General features: G+C 42.5%; 1 protein-coding gene across 7 annotated transcripts in view; it reads right to left on the reverse strand.

Moving 5' to 3' along the window:
• The window catches only part of NRXN3 (neurexin 3), a 969,254-nt gene that overhangs the window by 919,424 nt on the left and 34,215 nt on the right, over window positions 1-15,615 (reverse strand). For 3 of the 7 annotated variants that reach the window (XM_086462627.1, XM_086462623.1, XM_086462622.1), the window contains exons 3-4: window positions 6,653-6,682; window positions 4,320-4,331 (exon numbers count right to left, since the gene is read on the reverse strand). The exons of 1 other annotated variant lie outside the window; for it this stretch is intronic. In XM_086462627.1, the coding sequence (XP_086318753.1) occupies window positions 4,320-4,331; window positions 6,653-6,682 (42 nt within the window). The remainder of the gene's footprint in view (window positions 1-4,319; window positions 4,332-6,652; window positions 6,683-15,615) is intronic. 3 more of the 7 variants (XM_086462626.1, XM_086462625.1, XM_086462624.1) reach the window with 1 other exon arrangement.

Here is a 15,615-nt window from a genome sequence, read left to right on the forward strand (position 1 = left end):
ACCATCTCACACTGCTCACTGAGAGCAATGCTAAACATTACAAGACTTAAAAGACTCATTTGTGTTTAGAGCAGTTAGGACCAAGGGAGATAATCTGATCTTGCAATGCTGGGAACTACACAGGAAATTTTCCAGCAGCCTTTGGTCTACACGACATGCATTAAAAAATGTCCCACCCATGAAATACACGAGTACGCTTTCATTTCTCTCTGAGAATGGAGAAAAAAATCTGCTTCATGTTGAAAATGAGTGTGCGGCTGTGCAGTTTTTCATCCTGAACATGGCTACTGATGGAGGGCAGGAGCTCAGCGCCTTCCAAGAGAAGCAGCAGTCCGCAGACTGCACAGGTGCTACAGAGGTGTTCTGCACATATCCAGAAGCCAGCCAATCTCACTGTCATTCTTTGTGGCAAAGGGGACATTTGGGACTTTTCAGTTCTTTGGGTGAATCTTGGCCCACTAAATTCAATGTGAATTTTGCTACTGCGTTCAAGAAGACACAGGACTTCATTCACCAAAACCAGCAGAGTGCCACCAGGAATACAGCAAATTTCCTCTGCAGGCATGAACCTCAATAGAAGCCAGATCCAAACCAAGAGCGATGGTAAAATAAAATCCACCACATATAAAACAGAATGGTGAAAGGTAGCATAAAGGTAAATTATCATTTCTTTAACAAAGGCTGTCAGGAGAACAAATTATATGGAAGAACTGGACTACACATTAACTCCAGTTCAGTAGCAAATTAGAGTTGGACATTTATGATCTCCTTTGGTATCATTTACTTGTAGAGGAGCATTAGGGAAATAAACTAAATATAACTGTTCCTTAATAGTCAGTTCCTCTCCAGAAGAGAAGTTGTATTCAGCAAGTCATGCCAAACTCCGCTCATCAGACATTTACCTCATCTCTGTGACCAGTTCCATACACCTAATAAAAACACAAGCAATGCATATATACTCAGCTCAGGTTAAAATGCAAGTGGTACACAGGTGCTTTTCTGTATCTCAACTACTCCAGCCATTACCGCAGAACATCTACACTTCATCTTCTTCAGCTTTCCAGGAACTTATTAAAAAAAAACCCAAAAAACTCCTCAACTTCTTAAAAAAGGATAAATGCAGAAGAAGCCTGTTTACTACAGTGGAAGCAACTAATGAAAGACTTGTTTCAAATTGTCCTGGTTTGGGCTAAATCAGAACTAATTCTGTTTTAGTGCTTTAACTTTTCAGTTAAGTCTCCTCTAACTAACGGCACTTTCTGAAACAGCAGCATGTTTTTCCAGACAGTGACTGCTCCCAGCAGCGATAAGGCCTGATGTTTATAGTTCATACCAAGGAATGTGATGCCGAGAGGCCCTTACTTACAATTGTTCTTATGGCGACCAAGGTCACTGCTAAATCTTGTACTCCGTGTTGGGGTGCCGGGAGTGAAAAGGGTCGCACCTACAGGGAGGAGCGAACTGGACAGGTGACCCAAACCTGACCAACAGAGTATTCCATCCCATATACGTCATATTCAGTATAAAGCTGAGAGATCACGAGGGTCTCGCTCTCTTCGTCCCTTCCTCTCTTCTTCGATGGCCGACATCTGAGGAGGACTCTGTCTGTTCTTCTGTCGTCGATCCCAATCCGTGCATCCCTGAATCCAGTGACTGAGTCCAGCTTATTATTATCTTTTCTTTTATTGTTATTGTTTCATTAAAGCTGTTTTAGTTTTCTTTTCCAAACTGTAAAGTCTCTCTCTCTTGTTCTCTTTCCTTTTCCCTTTTGGGAGGGGAGAGGGGTTAGTAGAGAGCGTCTGTCATTCGTTAGTGGCTGGCCCAGCCTCAAACCGTGACACAAATGATGAATGCAAGGTCACAGACTGCTATATGTTGTGAAAAGGTTTTATGAAATCAAATACATCGTATCCTTTGGCTACCTATGTGGCATGAGACAGAGTGGCCGCCAGATTTTACTAAAAACTATGAGAATGCAAAAAAAATATGAAACTTCCATGAACAATCACTAAGGCACCTGGTACCACCTTCTCTATGAGCTGAAGGTCATGTGTGGGTTCAAAATTACACCACTTGAGCCTTCTGAAGGTAATACCATTTTTCATACAAAGTGATGGTTCTCTGATGAAGTCACTTACTATAACTAGAGCTAAAAACTACACATAGCTGGAAGGCGAAACAATATTTTCTCTCAATGACACAATAAATTGTTTCAGTGCATATGGATTAATTGTGGACTATATATTATAATCCTCATTCCTACACGCTCAACCAGGAGTTTTGCTTCAGTAAAGACATTCACTTTAGTCCTGTACAGACTGGCCTGCAGCACAAATGCCACCCAAAAAAAAGAAGGGAGCAACATGAGCTAACATCATGCCACACAAGACCCACTCTGATCTACACTGACCCTTAAATCACACTAAGCCATACATCAGCTAACTCAATTATTGACAGTTGTGTTGAGGCACAGTAACATTTTATATGGTGTGCTTGGAGCTTTAGGTTCTCACCTTTTTTACAGTGTCTATATGTGATAATTATGTTCTGACATTCACCTCATGCTAAGAGGATAGCTCTGAATACAGCTGTCTACATTTACCCTGTACCCAGAGCTAAACTATAACAGTCGCTCTGTCACCCAACAACCCCTCACCAGCCAGGAAGGGGAATTAGGAAAAGGAGAGCATACCCATGGGTAGAAGTGAAGCAGATTTAATGAAACACCACCAATACCAATAAAGATATACAGAGATATACTCAGACAAAGGAATATCCAATCATCACAATTAACAGGAGAGTAGTCCTCAGGAGGAGCCAGAGGAGGAGCAGGAGGAATCTCAGCAGGACCCCCACATGAGCTCTCTCTCCTCAGCAAACCTTCCCTCTTTCTAATGACCGTGACGTTCTGGTATGGGCTACACCTGTAGCTAACTCAGGTCAGCTGCCCTGGCTGACTTGAAACTGCTAATGGCATGGCTGGCCTAGGATTCTGTCCCAGACAAACTAGGACAACATCTTATGTATTATCCTCCACCACCCAGCTTTGGAAAGAATAGAAAAGCTATGAAATTAATTGTTGGAATATTTTTTCAATCTCAAAACAGGACAAGTAATATGGAATACATGATGTACCCCATCAAAGATAATCCAACAATACAAACTTGTTAGAAGAAGGCAGGTTATCAGAAAAAAAGGAACCATACAAAGAGAAAGTGTTTAATATGCTATTGGGCTCCCCACAATTCAGGTTTTACAGAAGTAGTGATCACTGGGCAAAGACTGCTTCTGCCTCAAAGGAACATTATTATGAACAAATCCTCTGAGCTCTCCTATCCTCCCAAATTCATAGTAGTACAATTAGTCATTTCATCCCCCAATGTCTTATTGGTATGGACAGACACAACATCCTCCAAAGTGTTCAAATCATGCTGATCAATAGATCAGGTTCTTCAGCAGTGTATTTGTTGAAAAGGAGTAAGACCCAGCACAATAAAACCTTCTATTCTCTTTATCTCATTGGAAAATAGGACAAGGAAATGGATTTTCCTTGAGCAGTGCTTATAATTTATCAATTAATCTTCACCCTTCCCTCCAGTTCAGTTGGAGACCCACAGCAGGTTTGCAGCATTTTGCCTTTTTGGCAGTTTTGATTAGGGATGGATGACTGCCCTCTGCATGCTAAAGATAGGTGTGAACTGCTGAAGAGCAACCTGGAGCCCCAGAGCAGCTTACAAGCCCTGTTGCTGAATTTGGTCCTCTCTGTTTAGCAGTACTGATTACTTCTGTTTCCTCTGCAGCCTTTTGCAACTCAATTTCTCTTCGAAAAACACCTTTTTGCTAACAGAGAGGATGGGAAGCAGAGTTGGGGGAGAAATGATAGCTCAAAAGACCTCCATCTTTGAAGGGTACTGGACAAGTTCAGGTCTGCTTCCACCAACAACAGTGCCAAATCCCAAGCAGTGGCATCACTCCAGTGCAAGAGTCAAAGAGTCAGCAGTACCAGCTCACTGGCCTCTGGCTCTGTCTTCGACTGAACTCACAGTCTCTTTGCACCACAGCATCACCAGCAACAGGCAGCCTGACACTGTGCAGCACATACTTAGTGTGAACAGGGAGAAAACATCTCTTAAGAAGGCCTCAAAGCATTCATCTTAATAAATATTTCTTCCGTAATTCAATACAAAAGATTGTTAAGAAACTTTTAAAAGTAAAGGCATTGAGTTCCAATATGAATCACAGTCATAAAAATACAATTTTTCCATTGATAAACAAACATTTTACAAGCAATTAAGTCTTAGAAAGAACGCAATCTCTACCTTTACTTCTACCTACAGACAGGAAGGTGTGCGTCCAGTTAAAAGGAGGAACAAGAGGGGTGTCCATCATGGAGCAAGCAAAAGAGAAGAGAAGGAGGAAGCATAAAAACCAGAAAATTATGTCACTGGCCATACTTACAAAAACAAGAAAACAAGCATATTTATGTTGCAGCCAAACCCAACAAACCACAATGTCAAGGGAAAAATGAGAGGCACACCACAACTAAAGCACAAAGCAAGGCTTAAACAACTGACAGCACAACCAGCAACTGCCTGGTTAAGCCCTTTGGCTTTAATTTGATTTTCTACTGAGAAATGCAAACCCCTCATGCAATAGCACGCCAGTGATATGCCTCATTCCACGTCAAATTCAAAACAGCAAGGGAAACAACACAGTAGGACAGAAAAAAAAGTAAATCTCATGGTAATATATTTGCTAAACACTTTTCACCTACCAGAGCTAATGTATTTGTATATAATGTTGACATTGCATATTTACTCACGCATATACATTTACATATTTTATATCCATCGTATTTTTATAGAGAGTAAATATTTATCAAAAGGGAATATCTGTGAGTTGGTTGGCAAGAAAAGAGAGGCCGCTGTTCCCTGATGTGTCATGGATAAATAAGGGTGGCTAAAGTTGCCAGAAGCAAATAGTTTTCACATTTTTTTGCCAGGCAAGGGAGCATGTATAGAAAGGGCTGATGACAATCATACAGGCCTGAATAGGTCACACAAGTCTTCATGAGCCAGCTGGGTTGCAACTTGTAATTTAAATGGCCAAGTGCATCTGTTTATATAATCCAGTGCTAAATCACAGACTGCTATAAAGATATGCTCAGTGTTATTGAGAATGAAAGTGGCCATGAAAGTCTGCTGTGCTGATCACTCCCAACATGCCATCGTCCTTCCTCTGCAAACAGCTTGCCCTAGTCAACTACATCCTGAGCAACTAGCACATGCTGAAGGGACCTGTCTGCTGGATACTCCTTCAACAAGCATGACCTTTGAGCCATAAGCCCAGCTGAACAGTAAGTGGGAATAGAGAAGGAGCTCAATGTTTCCTAGAGCTCAGCCAGATACTCCACATGCGAAATACCTTGGGTTTGACATGTGCTCATGAAGAGCCTTGTTTTCCTGCCTTTCCCACCACATAGGGATGCTAAGCAGTACAGAAACTGAAGACTGAGCTCCAACTTCACTTCTGACTGTTTCTTTCAGAGCAGACATCTGCCTTGAACCACAGAATAAAAAGGGATTATGTCCTAAACTCCTCTACATTTCAGCGGGATACATAGAAACTATGTGTCTTTTATTCACTTAATTACTCTTGAGCCTTCACAGGCACTACGCTCTATCTTACTAACTCTTTGGACTGCCTAACCTCAGATACATGTTCACTTAATGGCAAAAACACTATTGTGTACATCTGGCCTAGGAAAGCCTCATCAGGCTTTAGAGTCAAAACTCACATTTTCTCCCCACAGACAAACAGTTGGTTTGGTCTTCCTAGTGCTCCATGTGCACACACCTCGCATTAAGTCTTCAACCATTTCACGCCTGCATTTGCAAGTCTAGAATGCATCACCAGCACTACTGGCTCCTCCCTCAGCAAAATGCTGACTCTGTCAGAGGACAACAGAATCACCCCTCTTCTCACCTTGCCTCTCCTCACCAGCTTTTTGCTCCACACCTCCATAGTGCAAAATGGGAGTAATGATCCCATCATGTCATAGCCAATAGATCTGTAACATAATCCAGGTTGAGATATTAAAATGTGAACTCTGATAAAGGCCTAGATCCCATTTGTAGCCCAACCTGGGGTTAGCCCTGCTCTTTTTCTAAACCATTTTGCTCTGTGCATATTTGAATATTTTAAATTGCAGTCACAGGACTTACAGGCCATTATATGAAATTTTCCTCAGGATTCATAATGTGTTAGGACCATGCCATGAGGGCTACTAACATATTTTTTGTAATAATTGCACTCTTAAAAATAAAGACCAACATTGAGGTCCACATTTACCTGGCAGAAGCGGGAGTCATTACAGCTGGCACAAGAAGAAAGAAATGCCAAGATAAAATAGTTGGTGGGCTGTATGGAAGAGGGAAGCATACCTCTTTACTGTCCATGGAATAATTTCATGCTCCCTCCTGGGCACCTGAGTCCCAGGCTAACAAGTAGTCATGGCAAAAATGCAAACGGCTTGACTGGCACCCAGTAGGCTTAGTTGCTTTTGTCATGCAAAGCCCAGCTCAGAAAAGCAGCAGGGACAAAACTCTTTCATGATCTGTGACTGAAACAAAGAGAAAGTCAAAGCACTTACCTTGTTCACCCATCATCAGGTGTGAGAGGCCTTTGAAAGAGAGAGGGAGAGAGAGAGAGAAAGGAAGTAAGAAAAAAAGAACAAAACAGAAAAAGCAGCAGCAATATCCATGGAGCTCACATACTTGAACTAGATCAAGTACGGGTGTAGCACACAGGGCACACACATGTGCAAGTGCTGCATTCCACACTGAGCAGGAAAGCATCTGTCACAGGTAGAAAAAACCTCTTAGCAGTTGCAGAACTGTGTTTGAGGTTCATCTTATCCCTTGGGGAGAGACTCCAGAGGCACTGCACACCGGTATGGCTAAATGAGCTAGGAAAGCCAAGGTCTGCAGGGAGTATTCATTCCTCTGGAGAGCTATAGAAATAACTTCTCTTCAGCTAAAGACTTAAAATTCAAAGCTGCAGTGGTCAGTGAAAGGGAGGCCACGATCCCACCACATCTGATTCAGACAAAACATCTGGGCTAAATGCATACATACACACACAAAGCTATCCTCATTCTTGAACATGGTGGCTTCAGCATGTATTTTTAGGAGTTGGTCAACACTGGTCACACTTATTAATTAGACACCAGTACACTAGACCTGGCAAGGACTAAAAAAATTACCTGTAACCTATTTTTAACGCTATTCCATTTCCTTTCCGGGAAGAACTCGAGATTCGACTTCCGAAGGCAGTGTGTTACTTTAAGGCTCTATAGCTAAAGCTGCTCTTTGTTTTCATAGTGCAAGGTAAAGCCAGAAAGCACCACAGCTCCCCTCAGCAGTGACAGTCACTGTCAGCTCTGTAGATGGGGCTGTGGTGGTCACTTGGGCTGTTCCAGTCTCTGTCCAATAACTCTTTCTGGTATAAAACTTTTTTGTTTCAATTAAAATCCATTTCTAGCCCAAATTTTCAAATATATTTACAATTGTATTCACACAATATTGTTTAGATATTATTGTATATATTCATGTCCAATCCATTAAGCATCAACTGACACATTAGTTAATTTTGTGACACATGATATCACAGAACTAACATAATAAAAATCAAGTCCTACCCACTCAGTCCATTTGTACTTGGTTTCCTGACCTTTTTCACTTAGCTTGATTCCTTCTCCGTATCTCCTACCTCTCATAGCACTTAGTATGGCAGGGATTTTGATACATGCATACACACACCCCCCCACACACACTCTTCTTAAGTCAGTTTATTAACCAAACAGGGCTGTGACTTTTTTAATTTCACGAAGACTGAGAGGTCAAATGAATTTATTAGAATGAGAATTTTCAACAAGCAGCATGCTGAGTTTGAATTTGTTTATTTCTCTCTCTTTTATATTTTTCCTTTGTGTCTGATGGAGAAATCTAAAATCCAGATCATCCCAAGAATATGTTCACCCACAGAGAACTCCAAACCAGATAAGGGGATTAATAATTGTACAGTCTAAGGAATGCAAATATCTTAATGTTCTTGAAGATTATTGTGGATTTAGAAAAAATAATCAGAAATACAACATAGGTTTAGAATTTTTTAGGTTTTTTAGCTATAAATAAACATAGCAGATCTGATACTGTAGGACATATTTCTGGTCTAAATTACAAGATATAATTTCACTGAACTGTTTTGCTCTGCTAGTAAAGTGGGTTGAATTTGTGTCTCTATTTATGGTCACTGACCCCATCATTCTTGATAGGCAAATCTTAGGTCTGAACAAATGGGCACTTGAAAGTTACTGTAAAAGGCACTGTAAAAGATGAAAAGACAAAAGTATAATTGTTAGGATCTACAAAGCACAGAGACCCTGTAGAAATGGTGAAAAGGGAGAAAAGGCAAGAAGGTGGCAGTATGACGTGGAGCTGAAGCTGGCGGAACAGTGAAGGGACATCAGACGCAGAGTAGAGATAGAAGTCCCAAGCCCTCAGCCCTTTACACTGTGGGGAAGGAAAGCCATGGCTAAGAGACACAACAGGTGCAGCTGCTGGGGATGGCAGGGGCCTTGTCTACTTGAGGAGATGGGACACTGACAAAGAGAAACATCCTGACAGGGTTCAAAGCAACAGTCTGCATTAAACACACTGAATCATACCATGAGAAGACCCCTTCTCTCCACCAGCCGCAGAGGAGCTATAAAAACCCCAAAATGTCAGGACTGTTAACTCCCCTTTTGTCGTTATCCCCCGAAGGCAAATGCTGTGTGCCGTATCTGTCAGGTGCATCAGCCAGGAGCAGCCCAGAGCCTTTTGCCTGCAGTCCAGGAACGGGCACACACGTCAAATGTACCCACTATTCTGGCCCTGGTTTGGCCTTGGTTCAAATGACTGGGAAAAAAAGTATGCCTAAGAAATATTCCGACTCTCTCTGCTTCTTGACAAATATGAAATACAACACCAGCTGTGGTATTGTGTGTACCAGATCTTCTAGTCCTAACTGGACAATGGAAGCAGGGAGATTAATTATAAAAAATGCCTCCCCCCCACCCCCCCCCCCACCCCCCCCACCCCCCAAAAAAAAGCTACTTCTTCCTTTTTAAAACAGGAAGAAAAAGGAGGGCAGACTTGGAGATGTAGCAAAACCCCAATACGCAATATTATCTCTTAAGTAAAGCTGTCCATCAACACAGATCCTTATTTTAACAAAGAGAACACCACCAGAATTCCAGATTCATTATTAGATAGAATAATAACATAAATAATGAAATAACATATCAGCTTTTCTCATCTGAAAATTTTCCTCCCTTGAAATTTAAAGTAGGAGTGAAAATGAGTGTATTTATCTCCAACAAAATGTCATTAACAACCAAAACCTTCAACCATTGAGATCTAAAATCTGTGACATTTGCAGCATGTGTAACAAAGGCCCCAAATTAGTCACAGTAAAATCAACAAGGAAAACGTGAACTGACATCATTGTCTCAGCTTTACAACAGAACCAAGACATGACAAGACAATAAAACTCTTCTCAAATCATAAAAGTCAAAGTCATCTTAAGGTGGCATGGGGTAGCACTTTCTATTGGACTACAATAATTTTATAGAGCATCCAACAAACCAATGCAAGAGGTGTGACAATTGTTCAGACCTGCAAACTAGACCAGATTTTGCCAGAACTGGGGGGACACTTATCACCATGTTATTTGGGCATCAACCATAAAGGCCAGCAAAGCTTTCTGCAGGCTCAGGACGCTAAATTAACTCATCATGCCCCAAAGCATGTTATTTATATACACAACCATTTTTTGTGCCAATAGCCACCCCATCCAGGGGAATCCTGTAAGAAAATCTGAGTTTCCACCTAAATCCAGGTGAAACATGCTTTTCTTTTAGTCTTGGATTTGTTCAACAGGAAACCCTGACTAAAGCCTCCGGGCTGCAAACCCAGCCAGTGTAGAACTGGGAAAAGGCTGACACAAACTTGCATGAGCCACAATGGTCAAGGGGTTGCATGGTTTTTCTAAACCAATCTAGTCATTCTTACAATAATCTACTGGCTGGGCACAACTGCTGCCCAACAAAAATGGTGGATAGCAAGTGCTCTGGAAAAGGTTTAGGAAAACCTCAGAGTATCTGTCTGCAAAGAAATTTTATGTCAAAGTCAAGAATCTGGTGACTTGCTATTCCTAAACTTCGAACGTGAGTGACAGTAAGGACAAGTGCATGGCTTAAGAAGATGGCTCTCAACAGGTTTCTTAGGTAATCATAAGCATCTGCTCAGCCTCTGGAGCCCCAGCTTCTTCAAAATTTCAGCAGTAATATGAAGAGAAAGTGGCCTGCTTCTTCAGAACATTGATTTGTTATTAAAATAATACATCCTTTGCTGAGGGCAGACAGACATATAAATTCTGCTCTCTGGCCATGATTTACGCCTGCCAACTGACTCTTCCTATTTAGGTCTGAGAGTTTTTTTGGTATTTCTTTAACCTACTACCAAATCAGTACTATTTTCATAAAGGTTATCATTCATCTCTGTTGATCTCAAAGCAGCATTTCAAAGAACTACATTTTTTCTTAATTGTAAACCATCTGTTTTCTATATCAAAATAGTAAGATTAAGTGGCTCTAATTGTACAAAGTATCAAGGGCCAACACTGGATTCTTATGAAGACAGAAAGATATTTTTTAAAGTAGCTTCAAAGCACAATGATATGAAAGAGCAATGTAGTTAAACAGCAGTCCTCATCTTTAAGGATTTACTGGGGACAGTTTTCAGGGTGGAGGAGAAAATGAAGAAAACCTTGGAGGCAGTCTGAACCTTGTCCCCACTGCGCCCCCACCCCAGCACTATGTTTGGGTACTTAGCACATAAAACGGAAAAATAAAGCCACAAAATCTAAGAAGATGGGGAGAGCACAAAACACAGCTGAGAGTGACAACTGTTTGCGGCAACAAAGGAAGATGGGCTCCTTCATTTAGTTATTTATATCTTGTCCCGTGTTGCTGGGCCCATGCTCTGGGGCTGTGCACATGTGCGTAGGTGTCCATGCACTGCTGAATTGCTCTGTCAAGGCGGGCAGCATTTCCCTTCTAATGATGCTGCTAGATGATTAGCCCAAAAGCTCTTAATGAACGGGCAGAGAGACTGCCAGGCAGCAGCATCAGCCCAGCGCACCCCAGGGGCAGGCTTGCCCACAGAGTATCCTTTCCTGGGTATCAGGCTCCATGACCTACTCAAACAATAACAGGGCCAGGTGCAATGTATGCCTGAGGCAGGGCATCATGCCCTCTAGTCCAAGATATACACGCAAATCCTTTACAGCAGAGCTGAATAAAGGAATCATGCAAACCAGGGATTCTCCGAAAAATAAAATGACATCTACACAGAAGAACACTCCGATGAGTGATGGAGTCTGTTGTCCTTTACTAATTTCCAAAACCCAGCAATTCTTTAAGAAATAGGCTTTTTTTCCTCTTCTGAGCCTCCTACCCCAGCTCCACCAGCAGTTCCCTTTTCTAGTTAGGGAGAAGACCTAAGTACCTCATCTCCCATGTGGTATTTCTTAAAATAGGCATCATGAGGTTTTCTAAAACCCAAAGACCAAGGAAGACCCCTAAGAGTCCCCTTGTACCAAAAAAGAGGGCATTCCAGCAGGGCCAAAGGATGGGACTCAGCAGAAGAAGCAAAACCCTTGTCTTGAGAGACATAAAGAATGGATGAAGAGGAAAAATCATTCTGAGGCCTAGTTCAGACCTTTTACCTGCTAGACATGTCAGCTTTGCCAAGAGGATGACCTGATTCCTTGGCTGCTGGCATACACGGTGCTTGTTTTTCTAACTGGGCAAAGCATTAGCACAGGCTGGGGAGTAGTCATTTCTGTTTGATTCAGCCATGATATGCCCAACAGCCAAGGGGCTCCTCGCAGGCCCCAGCAGTGAGGCCAGCCGGGAGTGCAGTTTTTGTTATTGTAGCCGGAGGCCCACTTCCAATCCAATTACACACAACAGCTGTGCTAGCTCTGCTTTTCCATCCACTTTGCTTCCTCTGCTATGTAACTGCAGGATAGGTGTTGTCATTATCGGGGGCGGTGAGTCAGGGTGAGTGACACCTACTCTGAGTGATCAAAGGAATAAGAGCATGAGGTAGAAGCCAACGAGAAAGTCATTTACCCCAATGTCTATGGGCAGAAACAGTGATCAAACCATGCTATCTCCTTTCCCCCATGGCAGAAACAGCATTCTGATACTGCACGTGGCCTATTCCTATCAGGAGGGCTACAAACATTGTAGTGTTTGAAAGCACGAAAATAAACATGCAAGTGTTCACAAAGATGGTCACATGCACAACAGAACATGTGCAGGTAGCAAGAGCTGAGGGTGAGTGCATTCTATGGCTGACCTATAAGATGAGTATCATTGCAAATCAGAGCACCTGATCAAGCAGGTGCACAAACTGGGAACAGAATTCTTCAGCTTGGAAAAGACATCTCTCACAATAAATATGGTACAAGTAAAATCCCAAATAATACAGAGCAGGTGAACAGGGAATTATTTTTCCCTATTTGTCAGAACACAAGGAATAGGACTTACTGAATGAAACTCTCAAGTAATAGGTGTAAAAAAAAGTGAAAGAAAGTACTTTCCACATTTGAATGATTAAACAATGGGATTTGTTATCACAGGATACTGTGGAGTAAAAAATATAAATGGATTAAGAAAAACAAAGACTGGACATGTACAGGGAAAATAAGTCCATAAATGACTATACAACACCATGATCTGGATGCAGCATCAGGTCTGAAAGTTCTTAAAACAGTGACTACTAGAAACCACAAAGGTATATCAGGACAAGACCAGTGCTAACATAGTTTCTTAAACTTCTTCCAGAGCATCTATTTTCACAAAAAGATGCTTCTGGGCTAGACAACCCCAGTGATCGCTGTTGCCATATTGTTCTAAATCGGTGTGCATGGAGCTGAAAAACATTCACACTTCAGTGCAAGAGAATCCAATTTGGGGACAGTGCCTGTGCAAAGGGCATGCAAGAAAGAAAACAACGGTGGCAACTATGAAGAAGAACATAAGCCTGTGCAAACTGGTTTCAAACACCTGTGTGAGTGGCACTGAAGATACAGTATGGCTGGATTCTTACTCTGACCTAGTACCTTCTGGAAATAGGAAACTTCAGATGGGCTGAAACACAATTCACACATTTTCATGCCCAAAAAGCAGAGTTCAGCTTCAAGGAAGCAGAAGCCAGCACACAGGTACTGCTTAAATGACCCTACGACGTGGAGTTAGGGAGACAGACTATAACAGGCCCTGAGATGAAGAAGGGAAAGAAGCATTAAAAGATGGAGATTGAAAGATTAAAGACCTGGATCCAAAAAGTGCTAGTATGCTTGTGCCTTGAAGGATGTCTGTATCCTTATGAAGGAGTTGTTCAGGCAAACAAGGACTAATTTTTCCTCAGGGCCCCAACTAACTAGGTCATTTCTACTGGGTTGTGTCCATTCAGTTACATGCAAACTCTAGTCAGCAATAAAATCATGCCAGCAAAATGCCCAGAACTTCATCTCTTAGCCTCCTCCCCATGAATAGATAAAGATGTCTCACACAAAGGGGATAAGCATGGCATGAATAGTAAAAGCACTATTTAAACTTCGACACCCCCGGGTATCAGTACCAGTCACATAATATCAACGACCCATATTTAGCTCTTTCTCCTGCATATATTCTTCCATCAAAAAAAAAAAAAAAAGAAAGAAACCCAAACCGAACCCAAAAAACTAAGTGAGACAGGAGCATATCACTTGCTCCTTGATCTACTGGTCTTTTCCCAACAATTTCAGAACCTAGACCACTGGCAAAGAGTAGAAGGTCCAAAGAAATGGGCAGATACTGTGCAGAGGTGACAGAGGCATCCATTCTAGTCTGTGCTGCACACCACTTCCTAGCCAAGGCACTTAACCTCTGTAATAAGGCTCTTAACCTCCATAATGTTCAGCCCAAGATCTCCAAGCATGTTGTGAAGGTGAGGTGAAGTTGTAGCTATAAGTCCAAAGGGCAAACTGAAGTACTGAAAGGAGAAGGTATCTCTCCTCTACACAACACAGTGAATCAGTGACCCAGCAGAGTACAGACAGTAGCAGTCCCAATTCCATGGCCCTGCTCTAAATACTTGACTTTGCTGCTTCGAGTCTGGTGTTGCTGTTTTGTGACTGGGGACATAACATTTGCAGGGTAGCTGGGCTAACATCTGACAAACTCCTTTCACATGTGAAATAAGTCAGATGGGATCTTCAGTTGGCTCTTGAAAGGAGAGTAGCACACCAGCCCCTGTTGCCTGAGTACCCCTTCTTCATAAGCAGAGATCTCACAGCCAGGGAAGGCTCATACTACACATTTCTGTTTACTTTGAACAAGACCAACTTTTTTGCACATTGCAGGAACTGCGCCCAGCAGAGCCCTGTGGTCCCCACTGCTGCCAGCACTAGAGTATTCAGAGCTACCTTCTCTTGTGGGGGAATTCTAACCAGTCTATTCAACAACAAAAAATACTCAGTTAATCAATGGGCTCTTTACAGCACTTCTGCTGCCTGTGGGTAGTTACCATCAGCTCATAAAATCCCTAATTTGTCTTGCAAACAGTGGATGGTGAAAGTAACCATTTTGACAGGGACCCAGGGCTCTGTCCTCACGATACAGATAGCCAGATGGCCAAATTGGAACAAGTGTCTGCACAGACAGAGAGGAGAAGTGCACACCCAAATCCTGGTAGTCCACGTCGCTGCCCAGTCACACAGCAATGCCAGTGTCCTTCCCAGTGGGAGCTGAGCAGAGGGATTAGACTAGAAGCAAACAGCTACAGAGCCAAATAATGAGGTGTGGGTAACTGTCAGACTGAAAATTTACAGATGAGTGTGCAAGCACATGGAAAAGAGCATTCACATGTGAATCCACGTGAGAAAGTACACGGCAGTCCTGAGAACAAGAACAGGTATATGAGCAATGGGGAGAATAAAAAACACACACCCAAGCATATAAATTACGAGAATAAGAGGGCAGTGGGACAGAGGAGCCCATTCAGAGAGCAGAAGGATAGACCACTCCAGGGTGCCCACAGTAACAGCAGCATTGTCCTGTCCTGGTTGCGCCACCTCTGCTTGGGCCCCTACTAGTGATGCTATCGTCCCCTACACACTGTACAGGCCTTTGAGATGGCCCTGATGTTCTTTGAGGCAACACTTGTTCATGGCATATCATGAGCCCTACTAGTAGAGCATAGCAAGGCCATGCCCTCCCAGTTCAACCATCCTCCTCTGCCACAGACACCAACAGCTTCAGGATTTGGTGGAAAGACTCATGACCTCGAGCCCTTGGTGCACGTCCTGTCAGATCCTGCCAATATGAGAGGAGACAGGAGTTCCTGGACACCTCAGACTAGGGCAGAGAAGGTACATGTTCAGCCCCATGGGTCACTGAAAAGATTCAGTGTTACGGTTGACAGAGCCTTTCTTTCCAAGGCATGCCAGGCAGCATTT

This window comes from Leptosomus discolor, chromosome 3 (assembly GCF_034619465.1).
Source record: "Leptosomus discolor isolate bLepDis1 chromosome 3, bLepDis1.hap2, whole genome shotgun sequence".
Taxonomy (NCBI): Eukaryota; Metazoa; Chordata; class Aves; order Leptosomiformes; family Leptosomidae; genus Leptosomus; species Leptosomus discolor.